This window comes from Eretmochelys imbricata, chromosome 1 (genome assembly GCF_965152235.1).
Source record: "Eretmochelys imbricata isolate rEreImb1 chromosome 1, rEreImb1.hap1, whole genome shotgun sequence".
Lineage (NCBI taxonomy): Eukaryota > Metazoa > Chordata > Testudines > Cheloniidae > Eretmochelys > Eretmochelys imbricata.
Window position 1 is genome coordinate 335,702,548 of NC_135572.1, and position 17,938 is coordinate 335,720,485.

At 42.1% G+C, this 17,938-nt stretch overlaps 1 protein-coding gene across 1 annotated transcript in view; it reads left to right on the forward strand.

Annotated features, from left to right (window-relative positions):
- FBXL13 (F-box and leucine rich repeat protein 13) overlaps nucleotides 1–17,938 on the forward strand; it is a 177,487-nt gene that overhangs the window by 139,885 nt on the left and 19,664 nt on the right. Inside the window, exon 18 of the mRNA XM_077807867.1 lies at nucleotides 16,777–16,860. Coding sequence (XP_077663993.1) covers nucleotides 16,777–16,860 — 84 coding nt within the window. The remainder of the gene's footprint in view (nucleotides 1–16,776; nucleotides 16,861–17,938) is intronic.

Genomic DNA, 17,938 nt, shown 5'->3' on the forward strand with positions numbered 1-17,938 from the left:
AAAGTGTCCTTGAGGCTACAGTTTCACCTTAACCAGGTTATTTACTTACCTGTATTCTTTCCTAAGCCACACTTAAATGCAGATGAACGGGAACATCGGACATTAGATGTGAGGTGGTGCCCGGCTTTCTGTCTGAAAAGAACTAAATCATTTTGTTCTCAGCTTTTTGTCTTTTATGAAAGGTCAGCTAGTATCTGCACAAACAATCTTTAGGTGGATAATTTCCTGCATTACCACAGGTTATGGAGTAGTTCAGACCACACCCCCACAGACTTTATGGGCTCATTCAACAAGGGCTCAAGCAATATTGATCACATTTCTCAGCGATGTTGCAGTTTTGGACATTTGTAGGGCTGCTATATGGGCTTCTGTACAAACTTTTGCCAAAAATTGTGTGTTCGCCACAGTAGCTAGGTCAGATACAATTTTTGGGAAGCAGCTCTTCAGTCATTATTTAAGCAGGCTCTGAGTTCCACCTCCTACCAGTACTGCCTGTGGATCACCTGAGTGAGGGAATACATCTCTGCAACCACTCAAAGAAGATAAGACGGTTACTTATCTGTACAATAATGATTGTTCTTTTAGATGTGGGTGCAGACAGGTATTCTATGATCCACCCTGTGTCCCTCTACATGGGAGTCTTCAGTTTCTGATTCTGGTGCGAAGGAACTAAGGGGGGTTGGGGAGGTGCCACCCTTATGGGAGGGGCTATCAGAGGGCATGAGCACCATCCTGATGGGTACTGCTAAGAAAGGTTCTCTGGCTTTGGTGCACGCACACCTGAGTGGAATATGTCTGCACCCACAACTTGAAGAACCGCAGTTACAGTACAGGTAAGTAACCATCTTTTTTAAACAACTGAAACCAGGGGATTAAAATGGAAATGGTTATTCAGCCTTTACTATGGCAGTGGCCATTAATTCCTCTAAAACATGGATAAACACAACAATATTGTAAAAATACACGGTCCTTGAAAATATGATCTTAAAAATCTTCCTTAAAAACTCCTTTTGGGGGGCTAGCCTTCTGCTACTGATCAGCTTCCATGTGTTTTTGCTCTCATAAGGTCTTCAGGGCAGTGATGGTCTTGTTCTTTGTATGTTTGCAAAGTATCATGCACACCTCTGGCACTGCAAAGATGATAAAATAATAAATACTTTTTGATAAGATTGTAAATACATTTGAAAAATATTTGTAGGCCTTTCAAGCTTCCATTATTGAGCTGAAGCATGTGTACTTAGGGCCAAAATCTACTTGCCTAAAAGTCCTGGACTACACACCTAAAAATTAGATTGACCTAGCTACCTCAATCAGGTCTGTAGTTAGGTTAACTTAACCCCTACTGTAGACACAGCTAGGTTGATGGAAGAATACTTCTGTTGACCTAACTACCACCTCTCAGAGATGTGTATTAACTACATTGATGGGAAAACCACTTCCATCAATATAGGAAGCATGTATGCTATGGTGCAAGAGTGGCTGCTGTAGCCACTGTTGCATAGGCATACCTAACTCCCCCAAACTGTCCTAATGATGTCAATGCAACTGCTCATGTGAGTTAGATGAGTAGTATTTGGCCCTAAGCATCACTCTCATGCTCCCCACAAGTTTGTTAAAATGACTCAATTTTTTTTTTGATGTCTCTTCAATGTACTTCTGGGAGCTCTGTTCTAAGTCTAAGAGTCTGAAAACATGCAGCTGCGTGATTTTCATCATTCTTACACAGGGCGCTACTGCATATGTGCAGAACCACCCATCTTAAGGGAACATAAAAATAAAGCTATTAAGATTCAGTGCACCAAGATTTGGTAGAATGAAGGACGTTTCTGAAAGCAAGTGGGATTCAGGCAGAGGGAAAAAGCATATAAGGAAAATAGCTGGAATATCCAACAGGAAATTAATTTGTTCCTGGGTTACACATGCCATCTATCAATAAAAACAATAGGACCAAAGAATGTCCCAACTTAGACTCTGTGAAACTTAAAATAATTCCAATGGATAGGACCAAATACATGTAGTATGGTGATGAAAGGCAAGAAAGCAATCTGGAGTACAAAACAGGTAAAGTGCCTCAAGACTTGGAACAAAAGAACTGTAGTCTATTGTAAAGAATAAAGATAAAAGCAAAATGGAGAATAAAAAGAAGCCTTCTCTTACAGTTGTCTCCACAACTTCTCCCACATATTCCCTTATGCATGGAACACACTCCCTGACCTAATCCGTAAGGCTACTACTCTCTCCTCCTTCAAATTGCACCACAAGAGCCACCTTTCCTGTGGTACCTACCAATTGGCTGGTCAGCCAGCCGATGACAAATTTATTGTATCAGTCAGGGGTAGCCAATTTAAAAAATAAAAACACCTACAAATCTAGGATGATTTGTATCCATCAGGAGCATTACAGTAGCTTGCCCATGTAATCATATAATCTTCCTTTCTCTTGCTATTGTCTGTACACAACAGACTGGGGCTACAAGATCCTACTACAATATAAATAATAATGTGACAATAAATTGCTAAAGAGGTTATGATAAAAAATACAGGCCAGATTCTGATTTCATTTACATAGGTTTCTATCCAGAGCAACTCCCTTGGCTTTAGTGGTGTTACTCTAAATTTATGATGATTTGAAATCAGGATCTGGTGCTGCATTTTTAAAGTCTGTTAGAAAATGGGGCCAAAGAGAGAGCATGGCTTGTAAGGGATGAGAAGAGAATTTTATTAACAGAACCAGTAAACATTATCAGAAATGTACATGAATCATTTGGCCCTGTGATCTCAAAGGAAAGTGCGTGACAGATTACACAACAGACATGTATTTCCAAGAAGATGAAATGTTAAAAGAAATTAAATGAATGCCAGATCCAGATGGAGAGAGAGAACTGACAGTTCTTCTTAGAGTGCTTGCATATGTCCATTACACTGTGTGGGTGTGTGTGTGTCCTGTGCTCTGGTGCCAGACAGTTTTCCTTAGCAGTGCCCATTGAGTTGACCCTGGCCAGCTCCTCGCTCCTTGTGCTCCAAAGAGGATATAAAGGGCAGAGCCGTCCTGCCCCTCCTTCAGTTCCTTCTTTCCTTGTGTGGCTGGCAGTTGCAGTGTCTTTGTTCTCTGTGAACCATCTTATTACTCCTTGGTTATTCACCTAGTAATATTCTTTTTCATCATTTTCTATTAAAATTTTCCTTTTATTTTTTTTCTTTGTTTCATATTTTATTTTTTACATTTTGTTTAAGTTTGCATTTTTTCCAGTCAGATGGACCTTTGGGCCTTGCCTGGTACCAGGTAGCCTATGCCAAGTTTCCTGGGTTTCAAACCTTACTTGGGTTGTCAGAAGCCCATGACTGTCAGTGGCCCTTGTTCATGCTGCCTCAAGTGCTTAGGTGAGAGTGACATAGAGACAGGAGCTCCATTTGTCTCAGCTTCCAGACCAGGACAAAAAGGCTGAGGGAAGAGCACCTTTGTTACAACTTGATGGAGGCTGGGTGAAGATTGTCATCTGGCACTGGCAGGTGTTGAGATTGTCTGCACTGGGACTCTCTATTCTGGACCCATCAACTATAAGCCAGGTACCACCTTCTTCGACTTCATCATCTCTCATTTGGTTCTGCAGGCCTCCTTGGATGCAGTGGACTCTGCAGCCAGGGCTATGGTGATGGCTGTTAGTATGCACTCCTTCCTCCTGGTTGTGGTATTCAGGGATTCCTATGGAGATGCAACGGACTATTGAGAACCTTTCCTTTGAAGTATGTAAATTATTTTCATCCAAAACTGATGAGACTTTACACACCCTAAAGGACTTGAGAGTGGTTCTAAAGTCCTTGGGCTTCTATACTCCAGCTACGAAGAGAACAAAATATCACCCTCATTACCAGACTAGGCAGCAATATTAGCCCTTCTGGCAGCCTGACCAGTATATGAGAAAGTAGAGATCACAGAGTGGGAGACCTATGCCTTGTACTTCCTCAGGCCCTTCATCTAGGTGTCTCCAGGCTTTGAAGCAGTCCATTTGACTCTTATGTCAAGGACAGTATGCAGTCCAGCTATGATCTCATTGGCCTTTTCCCCCTTTTTAGGACAAGTAATCCCATTTCCTACATGTGTGGCAGTCTATTACTTTGGAGAAATGAGTGCTTAGCATGGTGGAATCAGGATATACCCCACATTTTCTGTCTCACCCCCTTCCCCTTCTCTACTCAGTTCCTCTTCAAGGACCCCTCTCACGAGTCTGCACTAAGATGAGAAGTGTAGACTCTATATTATTTATGAGCTATAGAAGAGGTGCCATCTCTTCATCAAGACAGGTTTTTATTCCTGATACTACCAGATACCCAGAGCCAGAGGTGGTCTCAGACTGGTGCTCATCCTCGACTGTTGGAACTTGAACAAGTACATCAAGAAGATAAAGTTCCATATGGTGCCCCTTGCTATGATCATCCCTGCCCTAGGTCTAGGGGACTGGTATGCTGTCCTCAACTTACAGGACGCACACTACCATGTGGAGATCCATCCTGGTCACAGGAAGTTTCTAAGGTTCATGATTGGAAAAGATGGTTATCAATTCACCCTTAGGTTTTTCATTTGCACAAAGTTTTCACCAAGTACATGGTGGTGATGGTAGCCTACCTCCGCCAAAGAGGTGTCCACCTTACCTGGGTGACTGGTCAGTTCAGGGTCAATCCAGACATCAGGTGGAGGCTTCTTTCCATCAAACTCTCCATCTGCTCAGCTTTCTGGGCCTGAAAATAAACAAAGAAAAGTCAATGTTATCACCTCTACTAAGAGCAGAGTTCATTGGGGAAGTCCTGCATTCAACCTCTGACAGAATTTCTGCCTCTTTACAAGTTCCAGGCTGTACAAGATCTGTGTGTGTCCCTCAAGGATCACCCACAAACCACTGTGAGGAATTGCCTGAGGCACTTAGGTCACACATGGCTGCACGGGAGCCCTCATGCCAGGCTGCACCTGAGAGTACTGCATCTGCAGATGTGGCTGAAATCAGTATGTCATCCTCATAGTTACCATCAGAACAAATTTGTGTGTATCCCAGATGGAGTGTTATCATCTCTGAGCTGGTGGATGAGTCATGGATTTATACAGTCCAAGGCCAGAAGAGACCATTGTGATCATCTAGTCTGACCTCCTGTATAACATGGGCCATAGAACTTCCTCAGAATAATTCTTAAGGCATATGTTAGGAAAACATCCATTCTTGATTTTAAAATTGTCAGTGATGGAGTCCACTACAACCCTTGGTAAATTGTTCCGATTGTTTACTCTCACCATTAAAAAGTTACACCTTATTTCCAGTCTGAATTTGTCTTTCAAATGGGGTGTCTGATTTTTCACCTGAATCAGTCTATATACTTACCGATTTTCCTTCTGAAGCTGCATGCTCATGTGTATGAGCAAGGGCTCGATACCCTAGCTTTGGCGTTTTACTTGCACAGGACATTTGGGTTTCTTTTTGTTTCATTTGCAGAGTGTATGAGAGGACAGTCCGTTATAACACAGAGGGTATGTCTGCCCTAAAAGTCCTACAGTGCTAGACGCTCAGTACAGCGATATAAGGGGTTTTTCTGTTGCTGTAGTAAATTCACCCCCTCGAGAGGGGGTAGGTAGATCAACATAATTATTCTTCTGTCAACCCAGCACTGTCTACACCAGGGCTTTGGTTTAACTTAACTCATTTTCACACACCTGAGCAATGTAGCTAGGTTGCCCTAAGTTTTAAGTATAGACCAGGGCAGAGACTCTCAAAATGGATCTCCAGCTGTATCGCTATGATTTATGCTGCTAAAAGGAATAAAGCCTCTAGACAAGCTGATAGTGCACTTGACCAGAGCCCTTTCAGCCTAGGTAGTGTTTGTGGCACATGTCCCTATTGTGGACATATGCGGGGCAGTGACATGGTCTTCAGTTCATACATTCGCCAGATATTATACATGGACTGCTGAAGCAAGGGAGGATGCAAATGCAGGAAAAGCAGTCTTACAGTCGCACTTCTGGTGAACTCTGAGCCCCACTGCCTGGGGTAATAGCTTGGACACAGGCAAGCACTTGAAGAAGAAAAATGGTTACTCATCTTACAACTATTGTTCTTTGAGATGTATTGCATATGTCCACTACATGACCCAGTGCATCATAGTCTATCATTGACTTAGAATCATAGAATATCAGAGTTGGAAGGAACTTCAGGATGTCATCTAGTCCAACCCTCTGCTCAAAGCAGGACCAATCCCCAATTTTTGCCGCAGATCCCTAAATCGCCCCCTCAAGGATTGAGCTCACAACCCTGGGTTTAGCAGGCCAATGCTCAAACCACTAAGCTATCCCTCCCCTTCTGAGGCACAGGAGCTGAAGGAGGGTCAGGGCAGCTTTACCATTTAAGGTCTTGTTTGAAGCATGAAGATAGGAGGTGGGCAGGGCCACCCCTACAGGTACCGCTAGGGAAAACTCTTTGGCACTGGTGTACAGGCCGCACACACACCCAGCTATGTAATGGACATACATAACACATCTTAAAGAAGAACAGTTATGAAAAGGTGCATAACTGTTTTTTACTATTTCCAGAAGTGCTGAACACCTACAATTCCTACTGAAGTCAATGAGCATTGCCGTTACTCAGTAACTTGGAAAGTCAGGCCCAGTTTTTTTGTTTTGATTTTTCAAGAATTTTTTGTTACAACAGACACTGTGCTGTCTCAACTAGACATCAAGAATAAATGTGTTTCTCAAATTGTGCTTAGTCCAACCATAACTTATTGGATTTAGTGCTGGTATTATTGAGAGACAGTCTCTGCTCTGTGATATACAGGAGGGCAGACTATCTAATCATTACAGTCCCTGTTGACCTTAATATTCATAAAAATTTGTGATTAATCCTAGTTTTCCAATTTTCTGCCCAGAGCAAACTATTGCAGATGAAGTTTAAATCTATTAAAAATGGAGCTGAGAATAGAAAAGATGAAACAACCTTTACTTTAAAAAAAAGTTATAAACAACCACTCTGTAATAACTGACTGAGTCCTGTATGTGTTGTTTAATCATTATTTTTTATTTAGATAATGTATGAAAAAGGGAGTAATTTAGTAACGGTTCAGATTTAGGCTCTATTAATAGTGATCAATGGCTTCATGTCTAGTTGGCAGCCGGTATCAAGTGGAGTGCCCCAAGGTCGGTCCTCGGGCCGGTTTTGTTCACTATCTTCATAAATGATCTGGAGGATGGTGTGGATTGCACCCTCAGCAAGTTTGCAGATGACACTAAACTGGGAGGAGAGGTAGATACGCTGGAGGGTAGGGATAGCATACAGAGGGACCTAGACAAATTAGAGGATTGGGCCAAAAGAAATCTGATGAGGTTCAACAAGGACAAGTGCAGAGTCCTGCACTTAGGACGGAAGAACCCAATGCACCGCTACAGACTACGGACCGAATGGCTCGGCAGCCGTTCTCCAGAAAAGGACCTAGGGGTTACAGTGGACAAGAAGCTGGATATGAGTCAACAGTGTGCCTTTGTTGCCAAGAAGGCCAATGGCATTTTGGGATGTATAAGTAGGGGCATTGCCAGCAGATCGAGGGACGTGATCGTTCCCCTCTATTCAACATTGATGAGGCCTCACCTGGAGTACTGTGTCCAGTTTTGGGCCCCACACTACAAGAAGGATGTGGAAAAATTGGAAAACATCCAGTGGAGGGCAACAAAAATGATTAGGGGACTGGAACATATGATTTATGAGGAGAGGCTGAGGGAACTGGGATTGTTTAGTCTGCAGAAGAGAAGAATGAGGGGGGATTTGATAGCTGCTTTCAACTACCTGAAAGGGGGTTGCAAAGAGGATGGATCTAGACTGTTCTCAGTGGTAGCTGATGACTGAACGAGGAGTCTCAAGTTGCAGTGGGGGAGGTTTAGGTTGGATATTAGGAAAAACTTATTTAAATTAAAAAAATATTAGGAGGGTGGTGAAACACTGGAATGCGTTACCTGGGGAGGTGGTGGAATCTCCTTCCTTAGATATTTTTAAGGTCAGACTTGACAAAGCCCTGGCTGGGATGATTTAGTTGGTGATTGGTCCTGCTTTGAGCAGGGGGTTGGACTAGATGACCTCCTGAGGTCCCTTCCAACCCTGATATTCTATGATTCTAATAGGATTATTTTTTGGCATGATATGCAGATAGTTAGACTGCAACCATCTCTAAACAGGTTCATTATTAGCAGAGATTCTGTAATGCAGCAATTACCATGAGCATTGTACAATGAAAGTTAATTGTATAAATTTTCTATAATAATTTAAGGCAAAAAATATAACTTTCCCTAGGTATTCTAAAGAAAGAAAACATCAAGAGCAGGAAAGGAATTACCTTTATTTAGTAATTTATCATCACATAGTTGACATGCTCGTAAGTCTGGTTTCGACTAGAGGAAAACTACTCTGACACTTGTTTATACCTACATAAAAGAATAGATGTTTTTTGTAACCTCAGGCTAATCACACAATGGCCAAACATTTCAAACTTCATTTCCTATTGTTAGGCACCTGAATCGATGTTTAGGGATTACACGTGGCCTGACTTTTAGAATTGCTGAGCCCCTGCAATCTCCATTGACTTCAGCATCTCTGAAAAGCCATGTCACTATTTAAATATGGAATTTGGTATCTGACTTCAGTTGGAAAATTTTGGTCTAAGTGGCTTGTTCAGTCACACAGGCAGTGTGTGTGATTTTGATGGGGGTACTCTTAGGAGTAAGGATTTGCAAGATCAAGCTCTAGAACTTTAACAGTAATGCTTTGTGCAACAGTAGAAATTCTGGACTAATCAGAACATATTTTGACTTATTTTAAAGCACACCAGAAAATGTAGGAAAGCAAAATTCTAAATGAGAGATACTATTTGTACAAAAGCAAACCAACATACGTTATAGCTGTTGACCTTTAAGCGTATAAAGAGATATGTGGATCAAAGTCTCAGCACAAGTTGAAAATAAAGTGGCACATGGTTATTATTAGTGAGAAACAGTAAACTCATATCAGCCTGTATTTGAAGGATTTGAGGGCATAGACTTCCAGTGTGTGGGCATACATAATAAAAAGTTGTCCTTTGGTATTGCCTCCTGCTATAGCCTCAGATGACTTTTGGCTCTAGCAAGTGAAGATCCTCTCTCAATAATCAGAGTAAATGGTCACTTTCTATTCTGCTAGAAGCCTGTGCAAAACAACAATAATAAACTGTGTTCAATAGATGCTTGTCCATCCCAATAATAAAGTAAATGAAACACTCTTTTAAAACCTTCTAAAATAAATTGGTTAAAAAAATAAATCTAGGTCACAGTGATAGATTGGAACAGAATAAGAAGGATTTAAAGATGAACTCTAAGGGAGCTAACTAATACGTATGCTGTGCCAAAGACTTGGGGACACATTCTGCCCCTTCTCTGTGGCCATTGGGGTTCCCAGACACAATGGAACTGATATGATTTCGCTGTGTAAGAAGACAGATAGAATTTCGAGAGCCCAGGCAGTGGGTGCACATGCTCTGCATGCTGCCTAGCACTACTTTGCAGCAGATTCCTGCTTGGACTTGCACAGTGGAGTTTGGGGGAAGGGAAAACTGGGAGATCCACCAGTACAGATGCATAGACTGTTGCCCCTTGTAGAATGGAGGTGCTGGAAGAACGGGCTAATGCAGCTCTCTTAAGGAGTTCCCTAGTATTGATTAGGAGGTGAAAGTATATGTTGTTCTTTTCACACCTCCTACCTGATACAATCAACACAGCTTTAGTTTTACTGAGGTTTAATCTCAGCCAGTTTCATGTTAGGTATTTTTAGTAAGGTGCTCTGAAATCGCATATCCCCTTCAGAGTTATGAATGAGATAAGCATGTTGGATAGTGGGCACCATTAAAAGATAAGCAGATGCTAAGCAGCAACTTCAATGTAGAATAGCATTTCTTTCAAATGCATATGGCAGCAAGGCATTGTGATTGAACTGTGATAAATATCGACAAGTGGATGAGTAGATTCTGTCATCGTGACAATGATAGTTTAGATCATATTTTCCACAAATCTCCAGGGCCCTGATATAGAGAATGAGGAGATTCAGAGCCAGGAGAGAATTCTGGGGAGCACAGCACCATATATGATTCCAGACTATACCAATGAAGATTCACCAAGTGATACTAACGGACCATTCTGTCATGTATGACTGGAGCCGGTTCATCATATTCCCAATTATTCCAAGTTGCTCACCAGGTGATATTATAGAATCAAATCATCCACAAAATCAAAATCTACCAATAGATGTAAAAATTCCTATGAGTATAGGCTATTTTATACATTGTGGTAAGAATAACTGTGACTCCCAATGACTTCTTGGACCACTTCAGGTGGATTAGACTTGCTGCATTGCTACTCTAGTGGAACTTGGCTGTACAGTCTTGTTTCTTACAAACTGAAGGCATAATAGTCTTGCTATGTAACTATGAGATTTAGTGCCTCTCAAAATTCTTTCCCCCTAAATAACCTGCGCTCCTTGTTTTGCCAAACATATTATTAATGAAGTGCCTAGCACAATGGGGCTTCATTCTTGTCAATCCCTAGGCTCTATTGTAGTGAAAATAATAATAGAGAATAGTTCTTACACAGTGGACTCTGATGTGTTCATCAGATTTCAGATCCAGAGCATCTTGGATGATCTCTTCTAGATTAATGGGTACTTGTAACATTTTTAGAAGGGATTATAAAGTTTTCAGATGTAAAAAAAACCCAATAAGGAATAGTACCTGAGACTTTGGTGTTCATTTTGTAAATGGGTGGTTTATATACTAGGACCCAATATTACTGTAGTTGTACAAAATAGTTGTAGTTTAGATATGAAGTAATGCCAATTTTAGTTATAGTTTAGTAAAAAATCTTTAACGAACGTTAGTAATTCACTACAGGGTAAAGTAGATTAATGTTGGTTCTAAATGGCAGTATAGAAATGGTACTGAAAAAAAGGCCACTCCACAAGTCTGCACCTACCACCAAACGCCTGGGCTCTGATTCAGGATAGCATTTAAGCACATGCTTAAAGCCACCCCTTTTCAGGAGAACACTTAACATATCCTTAACTTTAAGCACAAGCTTATGTCCACTTGGGCCTTAAGCACATGCTTATGTGCTGACCTGAAAAGGGATGCTTTGGTGAGCAAAAATGAGAAACCTTCTAGCTGTTTGTGACTCCCTTGAAAGTAATGATTGGCCCTCAAAGATAGATATGTCCACTGGGGAAAACTCAATTTCTTTACATAACATAAGAATGGCCATACTGGGTCAGACCAATAGTCCATCTACCCCAGTATCCTGTCTTATCATAGAATCATAGAATCATAGAATATCAGGGTTGGAAGGGACCTCAGGAGGTCATCTAGTCCAACCCCCTGCTCAAAAGCAGGACCAATCCCCAATTAAATCATCCCAGCCAGGGCTTTGTCAAGCCTGACCTTAAAAACTTCTAAGGAAGGAGATTCCACCACCTCCCTAGGCAACACATTCCAGTGTTTCACACCCTCCTAGTGAAAAAGTTTTTCCTAATATCCAACCTAAACCTCCCCCACTGCAACTTGAGACCATTACTCCTTGTCCTGTCCTCTTCTACCACTGAGAATAGTCTAGAACCATCCTCTCTGGAACCACCTCTCAGGTAGTTGAAAGCAGCTATCAAATCCCCCCTCATTCTTTTCTTCTGCAGACTAAACAATCCCAGTTCCCTCAGCCTCTCCTCATAAGTCATGTGTTCCAGACCCCTAATCATTTTTGTTGCCCTTCGCTGGACTCTTTCCAATTTATCCACATCCTTCTTGTAGTGTGGGGCCCAAAACTGGACACAGTACTCCAGATGAGGCCTCACCAATGTCAAATAGAGGGGGACGTTAGATAGATCCCTCGATCTGCTCGCTATGCCCCTACTTATACATCCCAAAATGCCATTGGCCTTCTTGGCAACAAGGGCACACTGCTGACTCATATCCAGCTTCTCGTCCACTGTCACCTCTAGGTCCTTTTCTGCACAACTGCTGCCTAGCCATTCGGTCCCTAGTCTGTAGCTGTGCATTGGGTTCTTCCGTCCTAAGTGCAGGACCCTGCACTTATCCTTATTGAACCTCATCAGATTTCTTTTGGCCCAATCCTCCAATTTGTCTAGGTCCCTCTGTATCCTATCCCTGCCCTCCAGCGTATCTACCACTCCTCCCAGTTTAGTATCATCCGCAAATTTGCTGAGAGTGCAATCCACACCATCCTCCAGATCATTTATGAAGATATTGAACAAAACCGGCCCAAGGACCGACCCCTGGGGCACTCCACTTGACACCGGCTGCCAACTAGACATGGAGCCATTGATCACTACCCGTTGAGCCCGACAATCTAGCCAACTTTCTACCCACCTTATAGTGCATTCATCCAGCCCGTACTTCTTTAACTTGCTGACAAGAATACTGTGGGAGACCATGTCAAAAGCTTTGCTAAAGTCAAGAAACAAAACATCCACTGCTTTCCCTTCATCCACAGAACCAGTAATCTCATCATAGAAGGCGATTAGATTAGTCAGGCATGACCTTCCCTTGGTGAATCCATGCTGACTGTTCCTGATCACTTTCCTCTCATGTAAGTGCTTCAGGATTGATTCTTTGAGGACCTGCTCCATGATTTTTCTGGGGACTGAAGTGAGGCTGACTGGCCTGTAGTTCCCAGGATCCTCCTTCTTCCCTTTTTTAAAGATTGGCACTACATTAGCCTTTTTCCAGTCATCCGGGTCTTCCCCCATTCGCCACGAGTTTTCAAAGATAATGGCCAATGGCTCTGCAATCACAGCCGCCAGTTCCTTTAGCACTCTCAGATGCAACACGTCCGACCCCATGGACATGTGCACGTCCAGCTTTTCTAAATAGTCCCTAACCACCTCTTTCTCCACAGAGGGCTGGCCATCTATTCCCCATGTTGTGATGCCCAGCACAGCAGTCTGGGAGCTGACCTTGTTAGTGAAGACAGAGGCAAAAAAAGCATTGAGTACATTAGCTTTTTCCACATACTCTGTCACTAGGTTGCCTCTCTCATTCATTAAGGGGCCCACACTTTCCTTGGCTTTCTTCTTGTTGCCAACATACCTAAAGAAACCCTTCTTGTTACTCTTAACATCTCTCGCTAGCTGCAGCTCCAGGTGCGATTTGGCCCTCCTGATTTCATTCCTACATGCCCGAGCAATATTTTTATACTCTTCCCTGGTCATATGTCCAACCTTCCACTTCTTGTAAGCTTCTTTTTTATGTTTAAGATCCGCTAGGATTTCACCGTTAAGCCAAGCTGGTCGCCTGCCATATTTACTATTCTTTCGACACATCGGGATGGTTTGTCCCTGTAACCTCAACAGGGATTCCTTGAAATACAGCCAGCTCTCCTGGACTCCTTTCCCCTCCATGTTAGTCCCCCAGGGGATCCTACCCATCCGTTCCCTGAGGGAGTCGAAGTCTGCTTTCCTGAAGTCCAGGGTCCGTATCCTGCTGCTTACCTTTCTTCCCTGTGTCAGGATCCTGAACTCAACCAACTCATGGTCACTGCCTCCCAGATTCCCATCCACTTTTGCTTCCCCTACTAATTCTTCCCAGTTTGTGAGCAGCAGGTCAAGAAAAGCTCCCCCCCTAGTTGGCTCCTCTAGCACTTGCACCAGGAAATTGTCCCCTACGCTTTCCAAAAACTTCCTGGATTGTCTATGCACCGCTGTATTGCTCTCCCAGCAGATATCAGGAAAATTAAAGTCACCCATGAGAACCAGGGCGTGCGATCTAGTAGCTTCTGCGAGCTGCCAGAAGAAAGCCTCATCCACCTCAACCCCCTGGTCTGGTGGTCTATAGCAGACTCCCACCACTACATCACTCTTGTTGCTCACACTTCTAAACTTAATCCAGAGACACTCAGGTTTTTCTGCAGTTTCGTACCGGAGCTCTGAGCAGTCATACTGCTCCCTTACATACAGTGCTACTCCCCCACCTTTTCTGCCCTGCCTGTCCTTCCTGAACAGTTTATAACCATCCATGACAGTACTCCAGTCATGTGAGTTATCCCACCAATTCTCTGTTATTCCAATCACGTCATAATTCCGTGACATCACCAGGACCTCCAGTTCTCCCTGCTTGTTTCCAAGGCTTTGTGCATTCGTATATAAGCACTTGAGATAACCGGCTGGTCGCCCCTCATTCTCAGTATGAGGCAGGAGCCCTCCCCTCACAGACATTCCTGCCTGTGCTTCCTCCCGGTACCCCGCTTTCCCACTTACCTCAGGGCTTTGGTCTCCTTCCCCTGGTGAACCTAGTTTAAAGCCCTCCTCACTAGGTTAGCCAGCTTGCTCGCAAAGATGCTCTTCCCTCTCTTCGTAATGTGGAGCCCGTCTCTGCCTAGCACTCCTCCTTCATGGAACACCATCCCGTGGTCAAAGAATCCAAAGCCTTCTCTCCGACACCACCTGCGTAGCCATTCATTGACTTCCACGATTCGACGGTCCCTACCCAGGCCTTCTTCTTACAGTGGCCAATGCTTCAGAGAGAATGAACAGAACAGGTAATCATCAAGTGATTCATCCCCCGTCATCCATTTCCAGCTTCTGGGAAACAGAGGTGAGGGACACTTCAGAGCATGGGTTTGTATCCCTGCCCATCCTGGCTAATAGCCACAGATGGACCTATCCTTTATGAACTTATCCAGTTCTTTTTTGAACGCTGTTATAGTCTTGGCCTTCACAACATCCTCTGGCAAAGAGTTCCACAGGTTGACTGTGCGTTGTGTGAAGAAATACTTCCCTTTGTTTGTTTTAAATGTTCTTTATTTTCAGCTGGGGTCAGGATGAAGGATCTTATATTTTTCATTACTATTTTTAGGTGTGGCAGGATTTGATTTAAATAGTTACTCAGTAAATGTTGATTTCACCTGACACACTGAAATCAACAAAAAAAAATACATCAGTAACAGTGGGCAAGCGCAGCCCGGCCTGCACCTTGTGCTTGCAGGATCCAGTGTCACTGGCTCCGTGGCAGTGTAGGGAGCTCTCTGCAGGCTCACTCACCAGTTGGGAGTGAGGGGCTGCCTCCAGGTAGGAACTGTTCAGCAGGCCAGGCAGCCAGGCCTAGTCTTCCTCTTTGCGGTTCTGGCTAGAAGTATCTGCTGTACCCTGCCAGGACCGCGTCCTTTGCCGCCTCTTGTACCTGAAAGCATCCAGCAGTCCCGTTGTGAAACTCTGAAAATTTATTCTAAACGATAAAAACCAGAAAAAAAGATTAAAAATAATAATCAATATTAATTGTCGAATTTACCACACACAAAAAGAATTCTGCCAACCCTATTTTTTTCAGTGGTCTAGGTTTCCAGAATTGGCAAAATCTACGCTTCTGTCATCAGCACAATAGTATCCACATCTGGATCCCAGACTATTTTTACACATTCTTATTTTTCTTTATCACGTTTCCTTCTTGAGCAGCATGGCTGTTCTGAAAGATAGCAGATAATTTGCTGGTCAAAATGTTCACACACCACTCATATAGAAGAAAATGAAAAATTTGTTTTCTGAAGGCTCACTTTGTACTTTGTTTTGGTTTTACTACTGTAAAGCGTGCAAGTCCCCAGACATTTGGCATCAGTATAAACTTTTAAACATCAAAACTCTCATTCTCCTTAGGGCTTGAGAACGATGGTCAGTTTGTGCTGGTCCTTGCCCCAGTGCACAAGGAAAAGAAAATTCAAACTATCTTCTATTCCCAACATTGGGACTTGCCATAGTTGCACTCCTGAAAACAGGAACTGCTCCCTGCAGGCACAATGTCCCCTGGAGCTCCTGCTAGGGTAGTCTGACTGTATACTACCTCTGGCTTGTGCTTAACAGGAACCATTTGGCCCTTGATTTGAGGCATAATTTAAATGTAAAATAATTGAATATAAAGCTTGGTTGAAGAACTGCAACTAATATTTGGTTTTTGCCCACATAGTTAATGTAGACTTGTTCGTGAAAAGCTCTTGTTTCAGTCCAAAAATTTGAAGCAAGTCGGTGAAATTGTTCACTTTATGAAAATGCTAATTTGTTTACTGGAAGTGAAAACATACCATGCATCTCTGCTTTCTCTACTTCCTTTTCTCACTTATATGAAAAAGTTCATGGTTGTTGTTTTTTCAACAAACAATTTTTTAAAAGACCACACAGCAATTTTTATCTAACTTGGCTGGAGTGAAGAGATCTGCAGAAAAGCCATACATTTGTTGATTTCCAAACATGAGTGGATACAGATAGGAAATCCACATCAGATGGCAGTTCTCCCTAAGGAACTCAGAAGTATTAATTGAATTTAATTAATTTAAGGAGCTGGTATGTAATGAAAATTATTTCTAGCTCTAAAGAAAAGAGTACAAATCAACATGATGTTACTTTGGACCATGTGAGGATGGCTACATAAAGGGATCATTTTCTGGAGGATAGAACAGAGGAAGGAGACCTCACTCTATCTTGAACTCTTTATATGACTTCAGGCAGCTCACTAATTCAACATCTCTGGGCCTCACTTTACTCTGTAGAACTGAGATAATATCTCACAGAGGTATTGTTTGGGTAAGTTAGTTAATGTCTTTAAAAGGTGTAATCCTCAGATGGAAGGTGCGAGATGCTGTAAATTTAGGACATTATTATCATCTATCTTAACAAAATGTTATTTCACAGATGTGTTATTATAATATAAAGTTGAAATTTATTTGACGTGTTTTCAGAGCTTGGCAGCCCTGGCCCACACTAGAAGAATGAAGGAACTTTCTGTATCTGAATGTAGGAAGATCACTGATATGGGAATTCAGGTAAGATCAACCAGACCCTTTTATAGGGATATAGACAGATGTCCTCCTAGAAGTCCCTCTGCTTTCTCAAATTAACAATGTCAAAAACTGATCTTATTTTGCTTTAAAACCCTCTCAATCACTATCCATCACCCAATCCTGCAGCATTGGTGATATCACTGATTTTTCTCTTTCCTTTTCCCAGCATATTATGGCCATCAGTGAATTTTAAATTTTCTCCCTCTATATTATCTCTAAAATACTCACCTTCCTAAATATCAATTATTCTAACCTTCTCCTTTCTAGCCTCCCCACTCTCCTCTTCTGTCAGTCCAAAATACGGCGGCTAAATATCTTCCTGTAACATTGCATTAACTGTGACTCTCCTCCACTCATGGAGTCCCTTCACTGGCTTTTATGTATCAGTCTTAAATTCATAAGCCTCACTTTCAAAAAACCTTCATCACTCTGCTCCTGCTTATAACTTGTCTCTATTTCCACCTATTCTCCATCTCAATCCGACCTTAGTGAATTTCATCATAAACATTTTTATGTCATAAATGTTTTCCTTTCTAAAATGATTGATTTATTCTGCACTTTTGAAGTTGTAATGTTGGGCTGTATACAACATAAAGATGCTGTTTGGTTACAGTTGTGACCATGAGATGTGTTCTTTAAGATATTGCTTTATATGTTTCTGTGTAGTGGTAGTTTAGAAAGAAAACATATCCAATATCTTTGTTTAGAAGGTGTCCTCAGTTAACAACCAATCTAACAGCAGCTATATCTTTACAATGCGATCAGAAAGGGAAAGTAATTACATGGTATAGAAACAACCTTTGTTTTGAAGCCACCCGCAGTTTGAAGTTACTAAAGAGGGAACTATTTGCATTCATTGGAAACTCTGACCTCTAAATAAAGTTATACAGTAATTAAACATTTTTACTTCAAAGTGTCTAGCAATTGTCATAAAAATACTTTATTTCAGCTCAGTATTTCACTGGAACAGCACGTTTGATGAATTGTTTTAAGTTTCGGATTTACTGACGCATGCAGCATCTGTTTTTAATTATTATCAGTGATGTTATTTCCCAGCTGA